The sequence below is a fragment of the Mastomys coucha genome, unplaced genomic scaffold (assembly GCF_008632895.1).
Source record: "Mastomys coucha isolate ucsf_1 unplaced genomic scaffold, UCSF_Mcou_1 pScaffold11, whole genome shotgun sequence".
NCBI lineage: Eukaryota > Metazoa > Chordata > Mammalia > Rodentia > Muridae > Mastomys > Mastomys coucha.
Genome location: NW_022196893.1, coordinates 11,018,279 through 11,033,528, shown reverse-complemented (window position 1 = coordinate 11,033,528; position 15,250 = coordinate 11,018,279). Strand labels below are relative to the sequence as shown.

Below are 15,250 nucleotides of genomic sequence, written 5' to 3'. Positions count from 1 at the left end.
ACAACAACAACAACAACAACAACAAAAAAGAGTTGGGGACAAACATAGCAGGAGGCAAGCGCCCATGGGTGTCAAGCCCCCTGCAGCTGTCCTGTCCACCATGCCAGAGTAGGAGGATGCAGAATGCCAGCACGGGCTATGCCTGCAATGTTGCCCCCCAACCAGTTCCAGGCAGTACCCCCTCCCCTTAAGGTGCTTCAGGAGCATTGCTCCATTGATCCCAGGTGGCTACCTTGTAAGGAAGCTGCTTCCAAGGTCTGTTTAACAAATGGGAAACCAACGTGCTCTTCGCTATGGATTTGCCTAGGGTCACATGGCCCTCAGCAGTCTCCACACCAGTAGGCATCCAGCTGCTCTGGCACATTTTTCTGGAAAGAGACCTAGCCTCTATCTTGTTGCTTCTGCCTCAGTTTCTCCATCCAGACAAGACCAGTGGGAAGACTTCATCACTGACGTAGCAGGGAGCCAATCCAGAGCACTGAACCTCACACATCCATTCATCCACTCAGACTTAAGCAGTGGACCAGGAAGCCAAAGAAAGCTGTCCTGCAGCGCCACCTAATGGTCACATGGTTGCAATGTGGACAGCCACACAGGAATTGAATGCCTTCCTCAAGAAGTTTTGGACAAACAATACCTACCCCAGTGACTGGAGTTTACGCATGTGGAACACAACGGGAACTTGTATCCTGTTAGCATTTGTTATTTGTTATTACAAGTGTCTCTCTTCTGGACTCGTTAGTAGAGTTTTGACGATGAGGGTTGTCCAGGGAGAATCGGCCGTCTCTTTGTGTCCACATTCTATAGTGTCAGGTATGCAAAACCCTCAGTACCTGTTGGTCCAGTGAGTCCAGATGTCCATTTTCACTCCCCATTCACAGACGGGCTAGCGCTTCGTGGCTCCCACATACCAGGTGCTGGTTAGGAGCCTCCATGAGTGAAATAAACCAGGCAGGGTTTCTCCTCACTGCAAAAGATAATTTCTTCTGAGTTAGGAGATTGGAAATCTTGTCTGGCACTCAAGAGTCTCTGCATTTGATCACCAGCACTGTAAAAACACACCAAAGTAGAGACACTTCTAGACTAGAGATTCTCAACCTTTTTGGTGTAATAAGCCCTTTTCACTCTTAAAAATTCAGGCCTGGGTTAGAAAGATGGCTCAGCATTAAGAGCATCGACTGCTCTTCTGAAGGTCCTGTGTTCAAATCCCAGCAACAACATGGTGGCTTACAACCATCTGTAATGAGATCTGACACCCTCTTCTCATGTGTCAGAAGACAGCTACAGTGTACTTACATATAATAATAAATCTTTAAAAGAAAAATTCAGGGCTGAAGAGAAGCCTCAAGGATTAAGAGCACTAGATGCTCTTCCAACAGACCTGGGTTCTGTTCCTAGCACCTACACTATGTCTCATATCAGTCTGTAACTCCTTTTTTTAAAAAAAGGATTTATTTGCCAGGCGGTGGTGGCGCACCTTTAATCCCAGCACTTGGGAGGCAGAGGCAGGCAGATTTCTGAGTTCGAGTCCAGCCTGGTCTACAGAGTGAGTTCCAGGACAGCCAGGGCTACACAGAGAAACCCTGTCTCGAAAAAAAAAAAAGATTTATTTATTTTTAAATATTTGAATACACTGTTGCTGTCTTCACACCAGAAGAGGACATGGGATCCCATTATAGATGGTTGTGAGCCACATATGGTTGCTGGGAATCGAACTCAGGTCCTGTGATGGTTTGTATATGCCATCAGGCGTATACAGGGAGTGGCAGGATTAGAAGGTGTGGCCTTGTTGGAGTAGGTGTATCACTGTAGATGCAGACTTAAGACCCTCACCCTAGCTACCTGGAAGCCAGTCTTCAACTAGCAGCCTTCAGATGAAGATGTAGAACTCTCAGCTCTGCCTGCACCATGCCGGCTTCCATGCTTCCATATTCCCACCTTGAGGATACTGTGAGATTCCTGGGAGCGACGACCCCACACACCACCAAGACACGGACTTGATGCAATCTGCAAGAGGCTTTTTATTCCAGCTAGCTGGGGTGAGACTCATATCCCTCGCAGGGGTAGAGGAGTCTGGCTCCAAGCAAGGTCTTAGGCAGCTTTTTACTTCTGTGCAGTTGCTGAGACAAAAGAGAAGACTGGGGTAAGGGGAAGGTACAGGGTGGTTTCTTATTGGTGCTGGCTCGTGCTAGGGTCCAGAAGTGGGCTAGCCACCTGGCAATTGTTTTGGACCAGGTTGTTTCTGGGTTCTCAGGCCAGGTCGTCTAAGTTCCCTTGTTTCTGGGTTCTTGGGAACTGGCCTCCCGCTGAGTCTAACCAATGGCTAAGTTCCCACAGTACAGCTTGAAAACTTAATTTTAATCTCTCAATACTGGGCTGAACCTTTGAACCTGTAAGCCAGCCCCAATTAAATGTTGTCCTTTCTAAGACTTGCCTTGGTCAGGTCATGTTCACAGCAGTAAAGCCCTAACTAAGACAGGTCCTCAGGAAGAGCAGCCATTGCTCTTAACCACTGAGCCATCTCTCCAGGTCCCAGTATGTAACACCTTTCCAGGGGATCTGATGCTTACTTCTGGCCTCCACAGGCAGCAGGTAGCCCTGTGGTGCACAGACATACATGCAGGCAAAAGTCCATATATATTTTTTTTAAATTAAAAACAAAAACAAAAGCTCATGTAACCAAAGAACATTTATGTGTAATATTTATCAATAGAATATTTACATCTATGTGTAATACTGACTGTAATATTTATTGATTTATCAGACTAAAAACTGACCTTTCTTTTTCAATACTAGGGATTAAATCCAAGCATTCTACCACCAAGCTATTAATACATCCTAGCTCTTATTATTATATGTAACCCAGACTGGTATAGAATTTGGAATGCAGCTATGTGATCCAAGCTGACCTGAAACTTGCCATTCTGCTGCCTCAGCTTCCCAAGTGCTGGTATTCTAAGTGTCATATCACTATGCCCAGCAGTATTTACTGATTCACTTAACCAACTCATTGCTTAACAACATAAATAGTATTTTGCAACAAATAACTGTATTTTTCAAAACAAAGCACTTTATTTTGCATGTTTGCAAGTGTTATTATTTCTTTGTTTTGTTTTGGGGGATTTTTGGTTTTTATTTGGGTTTTTCTTTTGGTTTGGTTTGGTTTTGTTCTTTGTTTGTTTGTTTGTTTGTTTGTTTGTTTGAGACAGGGTCATGCTATGTAGGCCAAGTTGGCCTGGAACTCACTGTTCAGTCTCCCTAGTAGTAGGAGTACAAAGTGCGACACCTAACCTCCTTGATAAATGTCTTTAATGATTCTCATCGTGCACAGGACCGGTGTATTGCTTTGAGGTTCATGAAAAATTGTTTGAGCTTGGCAAAGTGGCTTAGGTCTGTAATCCCAAGTCTGGCAAAGTGACCTAGGTCTGTAATTCCGGCCCTTGGGAGGCAGAGAGATAAGGATCAGGAGTTCAAAGTCATCCTCAGCTACAATCGAGTTCAAGAACAGCCTGGGCTGTGTCCTTGTCTAAAAGAACCACTTCTTTTGCAGGAACTCAGTCTATTCAATACTTGGTCCCTGGACAGAACTGACCCGGAAGGCTAGAAGTCGAGCTTGCCCACACAGCCTGTTGCTTAGAAATTGAACAACTGTGGCTTATGCGTCTTGGACACGCCCCCAGTTCCCCGCTCCTCTGGGGCTAGAGGAAAGCCATTGAGCCTGCGTTCAAGGGAGCACTTCCGCTCGCTGCGGAACCCTGGGTTCCGGCTCCAGTTTCCGCCGAGGAGCGAACACCGCCAGGGCGGAAGTAACTCGCAGCGTGTGGGCGGGGCCCGGAAACATGTCGGCGGCGTTGGTACGGCGGGGCTTGGAGCTTCTGGCGGCGTCCGAGGGTGAGCAGGGCTGGTCCTGCGACGTCGCGCTATGCAGGAGGGCCGACTGGGCGGGTGGGAAGGGAAAGCGCATCCTCCAACTCGGTCCTTCGCTGCCTTTCCCTATAGCTCCTCGTGCGGTCCCCGGCCAGGTCAAGGCTAGCGGGACTCCGGTGAGGCGGACCCGGAGGGCGAGAGCCAAGGCCTCCCAGGCCCTGAAACTACGGAACTCAGCGAAGGGAAAGGTGCCCAAGTCCGCACTAGGTGAGTTGGGAAAGAAGACTGCGAGTGCTTCTCAGGATTGGGGGCGGCGCCTTCGAGTCGGGGGGTCCAAACATTACCCTAGACTCAACCAGGAAAAGGCAAGAAGAATGTTAAAGATCGTGGGGGACAGGTTTCGAACCCAAGCAATCTAATTCCCAAGTCTGGGCTCTCCGCTGTGTCTCTTTGCCGCTATCTGCAATGTAGCTGTTATCCGGATGAGATAAAGAGGGAAAGACCTGGGAGTGGTGACACACACCTGTAATCCCTGCACTTGGGAGGTAGAGGCAGGAGGGTGGTCAGAAGCTCTCTGTCTTTGCTGACTACACGGTGAGTTCAAGGCAAGACCTGATCATGGAGGCAAATAAACTCGAGATCCAAGTGCTTGAGAGCTCTAGCCCTAGTAGAGAGAGAAGCATCAGAAAGTCTCAAAACTAGTGTGCAGGTTTTTGCCAAGTGTGTGAGGCTTTCGAGGTAAAAGGCCCTACAGTGCCCCAAGGGAGAATCAAATTAACAAGCCAAAGTGGAAGCAACGTTAAGGCTGAGCCCTGAGAAAGCGTGAGAGCTGCCAGGTGAAAAGAACGGTCACTTTAGCCAGAAAGCTTGAGAACTTGGAAGAAAGAAGGCTAACGGGTAATATGTCATGAGCAGGAGTCAAGATGGAGTATCAATCAGGGATAGAGGACTGGCTCAATGGTTAAGAGCATTTGCTCTGCAGAGGACCTGGGGTCCTCAGAAACCCACATGGCTACTCACGGTTCCTTGTAACTCCAGGTCGGGGGATTAGATACCCTTTTCTGACTCCACAGACACTCACCCATAAAGAAATGAAGGACTCGGCCAGTTGTCTAACCCCTCGGAACCCTGAAGTGTTAACTCATTTGGCCCTCAAGCAGCCCTGTGAGATGAGCAGTTCTCTTCCCCCACTTTACAGTTATAGAAACAGGCACCTGGCCAGGTGGTGCCAGTGGAAGCCAGGCTGTGTTCCCATGCTGTTGCTCTTAATGTGCTCTGCCCGGGGTGGTAATGCCTTCCTCCGTCACAGCAGGGAGAGCACATGTGAGTTGATGTGCTTTACTGGCGAATGGTCTGCAAAGCAGACGCCTTGTTTCCAGTAGAGCATGTTAGGGGTGTGGCACAAAGTTAGTGAGACCTCCAGACTTGAGAAGGGGCACAGGGTGGTCCACTACTTTCTTCTTTGACTCTATGGGCTCTATGAAAGGAGTTGAGGTATTTGGGTTTCATTGTTTGTTTCTCCCAGTTTAGGGAGGGGGGTTGGCTCAGGCTGTCCTGGACCTCAATATGTAGCACAGGCTAGCCATGACCTTAAATCAGTCTTTCTACTTCAGCTTCCTAAATGCTAGGGTGGTAGGTGTGCACCACCACACCCAGCCTGAGTCCTTATTGAAAGGTTCGAAGTTGAAGAGGAAACACCATGAGCAGAGGTGTAGCTAGGAGGCAGGTGCAGACACTAGTGGTTTGCACGAGCTCATGTCGAGGTGCCTCCCTGCCCAGTTATTGGGGTTCCCTTCACTCCTCTCCTGAGGTAGGTGCTCCTCAAGACACAGGACTAATCTCCCACCCTGACCCTGGATTTTCTGTGGTCTCTGTGGCCAGTCCACAGCCTAGTATATAATGGGTAGGTAGGAATGGCAGGACATTAGCCAGGCATGGTGTTGGTGCGCGCCTTTAATCCCAGTACTCAGGAGGCAGAGGCCAGCCAGAGTGAGACTCTGCCCCCAACCCCTGAGAAAAAAATGGATACCCTCTACAATGTTTGTTACTGGGCCTGTCAGTTCTTTTCCTGTAGAAATGAAAACAAAGCCTGTGTGTCCTGCGTGCTATGCTCAGGGTAGACCTTGTGTTATTTGGTGGTGGTGGTGGATTTTTTGTTACGCTGTTTTTAAATATAATCCTTTCTGAACTGGCTGTGTAGGTAGGAGCAGTGTTCCTGCCTCACCAGTACTGGGATCACAGGTGCATACCAGAATGCCTGGCTTAAGACACAGTCACATGACTAACCGAAAGCTATCCAATAGGGTCTGTGGGATTTGCAGCAGACAGGACCTATGGGAAGTGTAGATTTGGTTAAAAAGAGACTAGGCTGTTGAAATATTCCCTTTTAGGGAAAGGACAGTGGGGCCTTTGGCAGGGGAAGGGACCCAGAAGGTTTCTAAGGTACAATGAGTCTGAAATGACATGCCCTGCTTGCCACCGACAGCTGAGTACCAGAAACGGCAGTGTCGAGACCACCTCAAAGCAAATCTGAGGTTTATGACCAGCATGAGAAGCACCGTGCCAGAGTCTGCGACCCAGCAGGTTTGTCTAGGGTGCGAGCTGTAGGAACCTGGGGTGATAATGGAGGCTGATCTTTAGAATCCATGTGATTCTCAGCCCTGAATACAGTTTGGAGTTAGTCCAGCCCTGCCCTGAGCCTTAATCCCTGTAGTCTCAAAGGTTTCCATCTGTGCTTCCAAAAATGGATGTCCTGTGCCCTTGCTCCGAACCTTTCCAGATTCTGCAACAGAACCAAGGCCGAAAAGCCTGCGATCGGCGAGTGGCCAAGACGAAGACCGAGAAGAAGAAGAAGAAGGCGGCTGAGGGCACTGTGTTCACTGAAGAAGACTTCCAGAAGTTCCAGAGGGAATATTTTGGCAGCTAGACTTCCTGGAGGAATGGTGGGGACAAAAGGCACTAACCTTTGACTGCCGAACCTCTGCTGTCCTGTGTCCCTGCAGTGCTGTGCCAAGGGAGACCAGCAGGTGGCAGTGCAAATCTAGCCTGGCTCAGGAAGCCATATGCTGCTATCCCAGGGACGCTGGAACAGACTGCAAGCTCTGCAGCAAATTTCCCCTCAAACTGAAGCGGACTTCTGGTTTGGCAGAGCCATCAGCATCCTACCAGAAAAGGAGGGCTATTTTGTTGTAAAACAGGGCCAGGTACTTGGCCAGCTCAGACCACACCTCAAGGAGCTGGAAGTTCAAATAAATGTGAGTTTGGGCAAATGTGGATTCAAGTTTGTGTGTGTGTGTGTTACAGTGTGTCTCCCATCTCAGTGTGGATCTAAGGTCTCCATGTTAAAGTCCCCAGCCTCAGCCCAGCATAAATGCCTTCTTTCTACCAGGGAGGGCCTCCTCTCTGGGCATGATCACTGCAGCTGCTAGAGTTGCCCAGGAAGTGGGCAGAAAGATCTGGGAGTCGAGAGGTGGTGTTGCCTCCACCCTGCCAGAGTTTCTGCTATGGCACCAGTAGAGAGCAGAAAATCTTATGTCATTGGTATCGGGTCATAGGTCATGGTTTCAGGGGTCCTCAGCAAGCAGGTTTACATTAAGTCTATACCCAAACAACAGCAGTGGAAGCTACGGTTGTGCCCCCTCAGGCAAACAGCAACGCAGTGCCAGACACAGGCGGCAAAAGGAAGATCACGTGGAATGAGCACACTTGGGGAGAACAGCGTGAGCAGCAGGGGAAGAGGTGACCTGTCACAAGGACCAGGTACCTTCAGTGCAGGTGGATGCATTCCTAAGGAGACCATTGGTAGCCTTCACACAGCCATCTCCCCTGAGCCTGCTTCCTCCATTCTCTGCTCAGTGACAATTGGTCAGTTCCCTAATGGGCCCTGACAAGACAAGGCTTTGTCCTCAGTAAGAGAACAGGGTTCACTGTCCCTGCTCCAAGCCACTCTTGTTTGCCTCTAAGCAGCATTGGATCTCAAATGGGACACAGAACTACCTACAGCAGAGCAGAATGAGCATGGATCCTGCCTCCAGGTGACCTCTGCCTGTTGGGCCCTCCACAGCTCTCATGGGGTGACATGGGGTGTTCAAAGGGACATAGGTGCTAGTCTTCAAATCCTCCACCGCAGCCAGATGGTGGTGGCGCATACCTTTAATCCCAGCACTTGGGAGGCAGAGGCAGGCGGATTTCTGAGTTCGAGGCCAGCCTGGTCTACAGAGTGAGTTCCAGGACAGCCAGGGCTACACAGAGAAACCCTGTCTTGAAAAACAAAAAACAAAAAAACAAAAAGTCTGTCTCAAATCTTCCACCCCTTCTGCCTGCTCACTGGGTTTTGCTAACCTTCAGGGGAGCAGATTCAGGTGGCCTTGGGGACTCATTTCCTCCTCAAATAAGATGCTTAGCGAACAGCTCAATGCTTATTCTCTAGGGTCCCTTTCTAGGGAGCACACAGCTTTGGTCACATGGCCACCTAGAGGATGCAAGCAAGAGATCCTGTACCTTTCCTGGTGTAAGGCCTCCTCTTAGCTGCTGAGAATGAAAAGATGGTGTGCTGACCGTTATCCCAAGCCTTACCAACCAGCAGCCCGATAAAAGAACACTAGTTGTTACATTCAGGTCATCGGGGTCCAGCAAAGAAAAGCCTACCCCGACTAAGGCATCCCAAGGAGATGCAAAGACTCAAACATTTAGGCCAATTTAAAAATTTGGTGATCTGGACTTGGGTGAGCTGCGGTCCACCCCCTGTGGTTTCTGCTGTGGACTGGGCCATCCACAACAGCCTGGTCCTCTGTGAGTCTAGGGAGCTGCATAGAATAGAGCAGGACAGCTACTGGTGGTCTTGGGGACTCAGGGCCAGCCACCAAGACATCAGCCTGGCCTAGAGTGGTCTTGCTTGTGGGGTGGGGCAGGCTTAGTTAAAGGTGCAATTGGAGCTGGTCAGGTTCCCCATTCTTAAAGGCCTAGGCAAGAGGTCCAGCAGTCTGCTCTTCGATTCCCACAACCTGAGCTCATCTATTTCTGAAGATGTCACTAGGTACTGGTTTGAGCATTTACCTGCCATCCACTGTGACCAAGATCCCCAGCCCATCCTGTAGACTGCCTGGGAGGTACTCTGCACTTGGGTCTCATTGCAGAGACTTAACTCCTAAACTGGTTCTTCTACACCCATCTCACTGGCCAACACAGCCTAGCTTCTGCTTGCGTAACAAGGGTGAGCCAAAAGGCCTGCTGCAGAAGTGGGGCTGCTGCTGTATCATCCTACCCACGCCCAGGCCCCACCTTGTTCCCTGCCCCCAGCATACTCCTCCCAGAGCAGGTCCTCCACCCAGTCTGCCAGCCCATCTTTGTTGTACTTCTGTCTCCCTTACAAGAAGGAAAGTTTCCCAAACGCTGAGCTGTTCATCTTGTGTTCAGTTTGCATCCCTGATAGTTCCTAGTGGATGGTGAGCAATCACCAGTGAGTGGTAGGAAAGCTGAAGGGCGTTCTCTGCCAGCTAACAGCTCCAGTCTGAGCTGGCCAAAAGGGAGCCAACAGCACTTGCAGCCTTTTGTCAATACCTGCCAAGGGCTGTAAGTCACCATGGTCAGGGTGGCTAGATCTTAGCTGACTCTTTGGGTCTCTTTTATAATGCACATCCCAGGCTGCACCTAACAGATCAGGTGTGGTGACACATCTATAATCCCAGCACTTGGAAAGTGGAGGTCAGAGGGGCAACAGTTCAAGGTCATCCTTGGGGGCATATCAAGTTCAAGAGCAACCTGGGTTTTGTGAAACCCTAGAGCACTGCCAGGGAGGTCTGGAGGGACTGAAGTGGGTTACCTCTACATAGAAGGAGCAGCCATAGTTGTCTCCAAGATCCTCCACCTGTTTCTGTCCCCCTCCCTCTTCTTTTAGGCCCTTCCTCCCACTACCAGGTCCCCAGGCTGGATTAAGCTGCCCCTTGGCCAAATGCATCAATGTTGAGGGTGATGGTAGGCTTTTTATCTCACCTTGGAAGGGATCTGCAGTAAATTAAGTGAGGCTTAAAAACAACTGTGCTGATGAGGGGAAGGCAGTCTATGCCTCAGAAGCTGCCATCCCCTCACTGAAGTGTAACCAGCTAATGCTTTTGTGTATCATTTTTCTCCTTTTTTGAGAGATCACAGCCCAGAGTATAAACAAAGTCCAAGTGTTTCTACCACTTCCTCCACTCTTGGCCAGAGTTTAGGTGGATCCCATAGTTATTCCAGATTAGGTTCCCATCCCAGCTTTCTGCCTACATTTCTTCCTCATTCTCACCTCTGTAGACAGAGCCTGCCACAGCTTAGTTACACTGCCACTCGCCTCAGCATCTGTCAGAGGCAGTAGCAGTTTAAGCCTAAGAGAAACCTAATCCTCTTGTGTGCTCAAGGACAGTACCTCATCTACTGACAAGGCAGGTATCTGGCAAAAAGCCAGTAGAACAGGTGCAATTCAGGTTGTTAACCCAGAGCTCCCTCCTCATGAACTAAACAGCTCACTCAGATCAGACCTGTTATATACCCAGGTAGCTATTGTATCCAACCCAGGACCTTCCACACAGTAAGTCTACTACAGGAAATGACACAGAAAACCCATACAGGTACTTTCACTACAAAATAATTTATTACAGCAAACACAGCATCATAAGACTATGTACAAGCACAAGCACCGACTACCCTAAGGAACTCTTCTTCTCCCTGGCCTTACGTACCTCTTCTATCAGATCTTTTAGATACTGGATCTCTTTAGCCAGAGAATCTGCCTTCTCTTTCAGAGCCTCATTCTTTTTTTCTAGCTCTTTACACTCGCCAGTGAGAGCTTCCTGCTCAGCCCTTTTCTTCTGGCGGTACCTAGTGGCTGCTGTCTTGTTTTGCTCCATCTTTTTCAGCTTCTTATCCAACTTCTCAGTCTTCACTTTAGCTGTCAAACTAACTCCAGGTGGGTCATAAGGTTTGGGTCGAGGAGACCCTCGGGGAACACCTGGAGAAGGCAGATTGTCTGGTAGGGCCCTGGAGGTGGACGGGCTATGCTGGGGAGAGCCCAGGTAGGACTCAGGGCTCATACAAATGCCACTGTCATTGTCAGAGGGAGTGTCTTCCTCCTTCACACACTGAGGTGTTAGAGTAATATAAGCAGCAGAGTCAGGCTTCCTGTCTCCTTCAGAGATGTCAACTTCACTGCCTAGCTCTAAACTAAAGGAATGATCTGGAGTGGAAGACAGAACCCCTGGGGAACAGGGAAGAGGCTGCAAGAATGTAAAGGGGGCAACCTGGTCGATTTTTATTACACTTTCTGGGAGATGGCCAATTGGGTTCACTGTCTGAGGGGGCTCCTTATTAGTCTCTTGGACTAGAGGGGCAAAAAGATCACATGTGTCATCCAACGTGGCCAAAAGCTCATCTGGCATGGTTTCCAGGTCATCCATTCGAAACAGAGCATCGAAGTCAAATTCTTTCAGATCCATTTTCTCCAACATCCAATCTGTCCCGGAAAAGGCATCCTCTGGGAAAAGAAATTCAGGAGTGAACGGCTTACGTCATAGACAGGATGCAGAAAGCCATCAGAACACCAGACCCACAAACTGGAACAGCTGTCCCACTTACCCTTGCCGGTGTCTGAGGCACTGACCAACCCATCCATAGCCAGCCATTCCGAGGAGCCCGCCTTAGCCTTGTCGCTGGAGAACCCATGCGGTTTGAAGTGCTTGGCCACCTCCAGATAGTCATCTAAGAGACCTAGGCTTTCTTCAGCCCCCAAACCCGACTGGTCGAAGGGGGACATCAAGTCCCCCGCCAACACTTCGCTGTTCAGGAAGCTCATCTCGGTCATGTTGTGGGGCTTTGCTGGAATCGAGGAATGTGCTTAACTCGAAGGTATCTTTGTCCGTTACAGCAACGCTGCTGCTGGATTTCGTGAAGAGCCTGAATAGGGATCCAAAAGCAAGTCCAATCATCTTTCTATCTAAGGTGCTGGGTGGCCAAATCCCAGAAGCTTCTAAAGGGAGAGCACGTGGGCCCAAGGCCATTGTGTAAGCTACCCAAGCCCTGGCCAGCTCGGGTTGCACAAGATGGAGGCTTAGCTTTGCTTCACCGGCCACCTAGAGGAAGCAGCTTGTCCTCGCGTCCTAATACGGCCAAGGCCGTCGCGCCCCGCCCCCGTGACTCACACCCCCGCCCCACCGCCATCTTGGCCTCGCCACGTTCGCAGGATGACACGGGCAACCCGGCGAGCTCGAGGTGATTAAACTAGAAGACGACGAAAGGGGAAGCAGCAGCGTTTTAGACACAACAACTCCGCCCAACCCTGCCCGTGAGCGCCGGCGTTTCGGGGCCACGCAAACAAGGCCGACGCGTCCGGCCGCTCGTAAAAAAGCGTGTACTCTGGCCAACGCGCCCAGGCCGCACCCAAGCACCGCAAAGCACCCACCCTGCGCAGCCCGCCCGATACTCACGCCATGGCTTAAGCCGGTGGGGGTTGCCGCTGCAGAGCCTGGTGCTGCTGCCGCCGCTGCAAAGGCCAACGCTGCCGCAGGCACTGCTGCCTCTAATACGCCATGGTGGCCGCAAGCCCTGCGGGAGGGGAAGAGGGCGGGAACACCGACGGACTAAACAAAATGCAGAGAGCAGGAAGAAATGGCGGCGGCACGCCCTAGACCCGCCCTTTATAGGCTCGGCGAGGGACGCAGCACACCACGTATCCTCCCACCGTGGTCACGTGACCCTGCCGCAGCTTCCACCTAACCGCGCCCCAGCGACGCCCTAGCTCGCCCCGACCCTTCCCCGCTGTGCTCGGGGAATAACTGTGGCGTTACAGATTCTCCTGAGGGCCCCATAAGAGGAGAAGAGGGCACTACTTTATAGGTTTACGACCAGCCGAAACCACGTTCCGGAGTGCGGAGGGATCGCTCCGTACCGAACTTCCGGCGTCTTACAGGGCGGGGAGAGACACCTAGCCAAAGCTGTGACGGTCAAAGCCGAAGCTGCCTGATTATCACGCGAGACGCCATTGGAGCGCGCGTCGAGATGATTGGCCCAGGCGTGACGAGTCATCTAAACCTCAAGTTTCTATTGGCTCTGAACCTGGGCGCTCCTAGGAGGCGCGGGTCTGCGTGTGGAGGGAGGAGCCACCAGAGGTTCCGGGCGCCACTCTCTCACACCTTGTCAGAGGTGACCCTGATGTAGTCGCTCTCTCTCGCATCACTCCTGGGCAGCTTTGGTCCAGCACGGAGCAAACAGCTTTCCAGGCGCGACCTTTGGGCTGGAAGGCCTCTTTCCCTGTATTTGTTCTGAGAGCTGAATGAGCAGGCTTCAGGCTTCAGGCCTGTGGAAAGGCCCTCCGGAGTTACGTGGTTCCAAGCGTTCAGCTTTCTGTCCGTCCTGGAACCGCACTTTGAGGCAGGGCGTTCATGTTGGGGCCTTATTGGGAACTATTCCGGTTCCTCTAGCTCTGCGTCTTTCCTCTGAACCCCAGGAAAATATGCCTAACCTCAGATCTAACCTACTCTAAAACATGCCCATCCTCCTTCCCAGCATAGAGATGCTCACTGCTGGTTTGTGTAGGGTCAGTTCCCTTAAGATCAGGTTTTATTCAGTTGGCTCTCAAGCCCTAGGGTAGCTCAGGTTAACTCTCAAGTCTTAAAACTTCAAGGTATAACCTTCCCGAGAAGTCATCCTGATGAGTGAGCCTGCCGCTTAAGTGGTTGGGAGCCCCAAGTACTGGTCAAGGCTAACTCACCATAAAGGTTGCTACTTGGGAAGCGCTGAAAGGCTCTCTCCAACTCCAGCCTACAAATCTGTTCAAGTGACCCACACATTACACTCAACTGGCACAGTGCCTGCCACTTACTGCTCAGTGATTATTTGCAAGCCATGCACTCTAGTACACACAATCCTAGTACTCGGGTACCATAGTTCAAGGTCATCCTTGATTGTATGACTATTGATTGCTATTTATTAATTCAAACCTAATTCCCAGGTCCCTAACTCCATGACTCATCCTCCTTCCTCAGAGGACCCTTTATTATTATTTACTGAGACTAAAGCAACTATAAACCACCATAAAGCACAAGGTCTACATGAGAGGTTTTTATCACCAAAGAAGTCACGAGTGCATGTGCACACATACAGAAGTTACCTAGTCTTTCTAAGCAAAGGCAATAAAAGGATAACTATGTCCTCCCTTTGCTCTGGAAACCAAAACAGGAGCCACACTGTTCCATTGTTAAGCAGACATCCCTTACAAGTTTCGGTCCCCTAAGCATAAAGTATTCTGCAAACCATGTTTTTTAACCTATACTAAATTTGTAACCCCAAGATGTATGCCCACCCCTTTGCTTTGCTAAATTCCTGAATCTGTGATACATGACTGCCTTTTTTTTTGTTGTTTTTTTGTTTTTTTGTTTTTGTTTTTCGAGACAGGGTTCCTCTGTGTAGCCCTGGTTGTCCTGGTACTCACTCTGTAGACCAGGCTGCCCTCGAACTCAGAAATCCGCCTGTCTCTGCCTCCCAAGTGCTGGGATTAAAGTCATGCGCCACCACCGCCTGGCTATGACTGCCTTTTGCATACAAAAATGTGCCTCCCCAGAAACCTTTCGCATGGCATAAGCTTCCCTTCTTTTTCTGGCCTCCTTTCTAACAGCCAATTATCCTGGCAGCTGTTTCCTATCACATGTATCTGCCCCTGCAGGCAGCCTTGAGTCCCCAACTCTTCTGTTCGGGTGCTAACAGCCAATTATCCCAACAGTTGTTTCCTATTAACCCTAATGCTTTCCCATATAGGCCCTCCAACGCCAGTGAGGGGCTGCCTGGCCAGCCAGTCTAAATAAAGCTTGCTTAACCAGTCATGGAAATGTTTTGTTTTGTTTTTCCTCAGCTCTAACAAAGGCTTCTGACCATACAGGTTGGTCATACAGAAGTTTAAAAACATTGACCCTGATTTGACACTACAGAGATCCCAGGAGAATGTCTGGTGGCTTCTTTTCCCCATCCTACTCCTAGCACCCATGTAAGAAAATACCTGATAGCACACACACACAGAGCAGAGTTGTTGGAAAGGAGATTTTTATTTTCTTCTTCCCATGCTGCAGAAGACACTGTTTTCACCAGTTCAATTTCTCTCCTTCAGGGAAAGAGAGGAATAAAGGCTCTCTGGGCCTTAGAGCTAAGCTGCTCCTATATGGACCCAGCCAAGACAGGACACAAAGATTAGTGACTGATTCCATTCTACCAGCTTAACACAAAGACCACCACAGAAGGGCAGGCAAGTGACTGGAAGGCAAGTTGTGGACCTGGCCCCAGGGACCAAGGGTTTAAAAACTACAAGGTGATCAAAATAAAAGTTAACGTCCACTTCACCCCCACCTGCAGTTAAATAGAGAACTTA

General features: G+C 50.0%; 3 protein-coding genes across 3 annotated transcripts in view; 1 reads left to right on the top strand and 2 right to left on the bottom strand.

Moving 5' to 3' along the window:
* Positions 1 to 3,773: 3,773 nt before the first annotated feature.
* Rps19bp1 (ribosomal protein S19 binding protein 1) lies at positions 3,774 to 7,140 on the top strand. The gene is made up of 4 exons (XM_031358122.1): positions 3,774 to 3,891; positions 4,000 to 4,134; positions 6,353 to 6,450; positions 6,647 to 7,140. Exons 1-4 carry the CDS (start codon positions 3,840 to 3,842, stop codon positions 6,791 to 6,793), a joined length of 432 nt encoding a protein of 143 aa, XP_031213982.1. The 5' UTR covers positions 3,774 to 3,839; the 3' UTR covers positions 6,794 to 7,140.
* Positions 7,141 to 10,470: 3,330 nt separating this feature from the next.
* Positions 10,471 to 12,818, bottom strand: Atf4 (activating transcription factor 4). The gene is made up of 3 exons (XM_031349752.1): positions 12,321 to 12,818; positions 11,473 to 11,790; positions 10,471 to 11,371 (listed from the first exon to the last, which is right to left on the bottom strand). The coding sequence occupies exons 2-3, from the start codon at positions 11,696 to 11,698 to the stop codon at positions 10,542 to 10,544; spliced, it is 1,056 nt and encodes a 351-aa protein (XP_031205612.1). The 5' UTR covers positions 11,699 to 11,790; positions 12,321 to 12,818; the 3' UTR covers positions 10,471 to 10,541.
* Mief1 (mitochondrial elongation factor 1) overlaps positions 11,956 to 15,250 on the bottom strand; it is an 18,432-nt gene continuing 15,137 nt past the window's right edge. Inside the window, exons 6-7 of the mRNA XM_031359458.1 lie at positions 12,321 to 12,438; positions 11,956 to 12,114 (exon numbers count right to left, since the gene is read on the bottom strand). Coding sequence (XP_031215318.1) covers positions 11,956 to 12,114; positions 12,321 to 12,438 — 277 coding nt within the window. The remainder of the gene's footprint in view (positions 12,115 to 12,320; positions 12,439 to 15,250) is intronic.

Bases quoted from the DNA above. Each gene is read 5' to 3' on its own strand.
- Atf4 (XM_031349752.1), bottom strand. From the start codon at position 11,698: ATGACCGAGATGAGCTTCCTGAACAGCGAAGTGTTGGCGGGGGACTTG. The intron at 11,372-11,472 runs GTAAGTGGGACA...TTCTTTTCCCAG, and splicing joins TGCCTCAGACACCGGCAAGG to AGGATGCCTTTTCCGGGACA.
- Rps19bp1 (XM_031358122.1), top strand. From the start codon at position 3,840: ATGTCGGCGGCGTTGGTACGGCGGGGCTTGGAGCTTCTGGCGGCGTCC. The intron at 3,892-3,999 runs GTGAGCAGGGCT...CTTTCCCTATAG, and splicing joins GCTTCTGGCGGCGTCCGAGG to CTCCTCGTGCGGTCCCCGGC. The intron at 4,135-6,352 runs GTGAGTTGGGAA...TGCCACCGACAG, and splicing joins GGTGCCCAAGTCCGCACTAG to CTGAGTACCAGAAACGGCAG.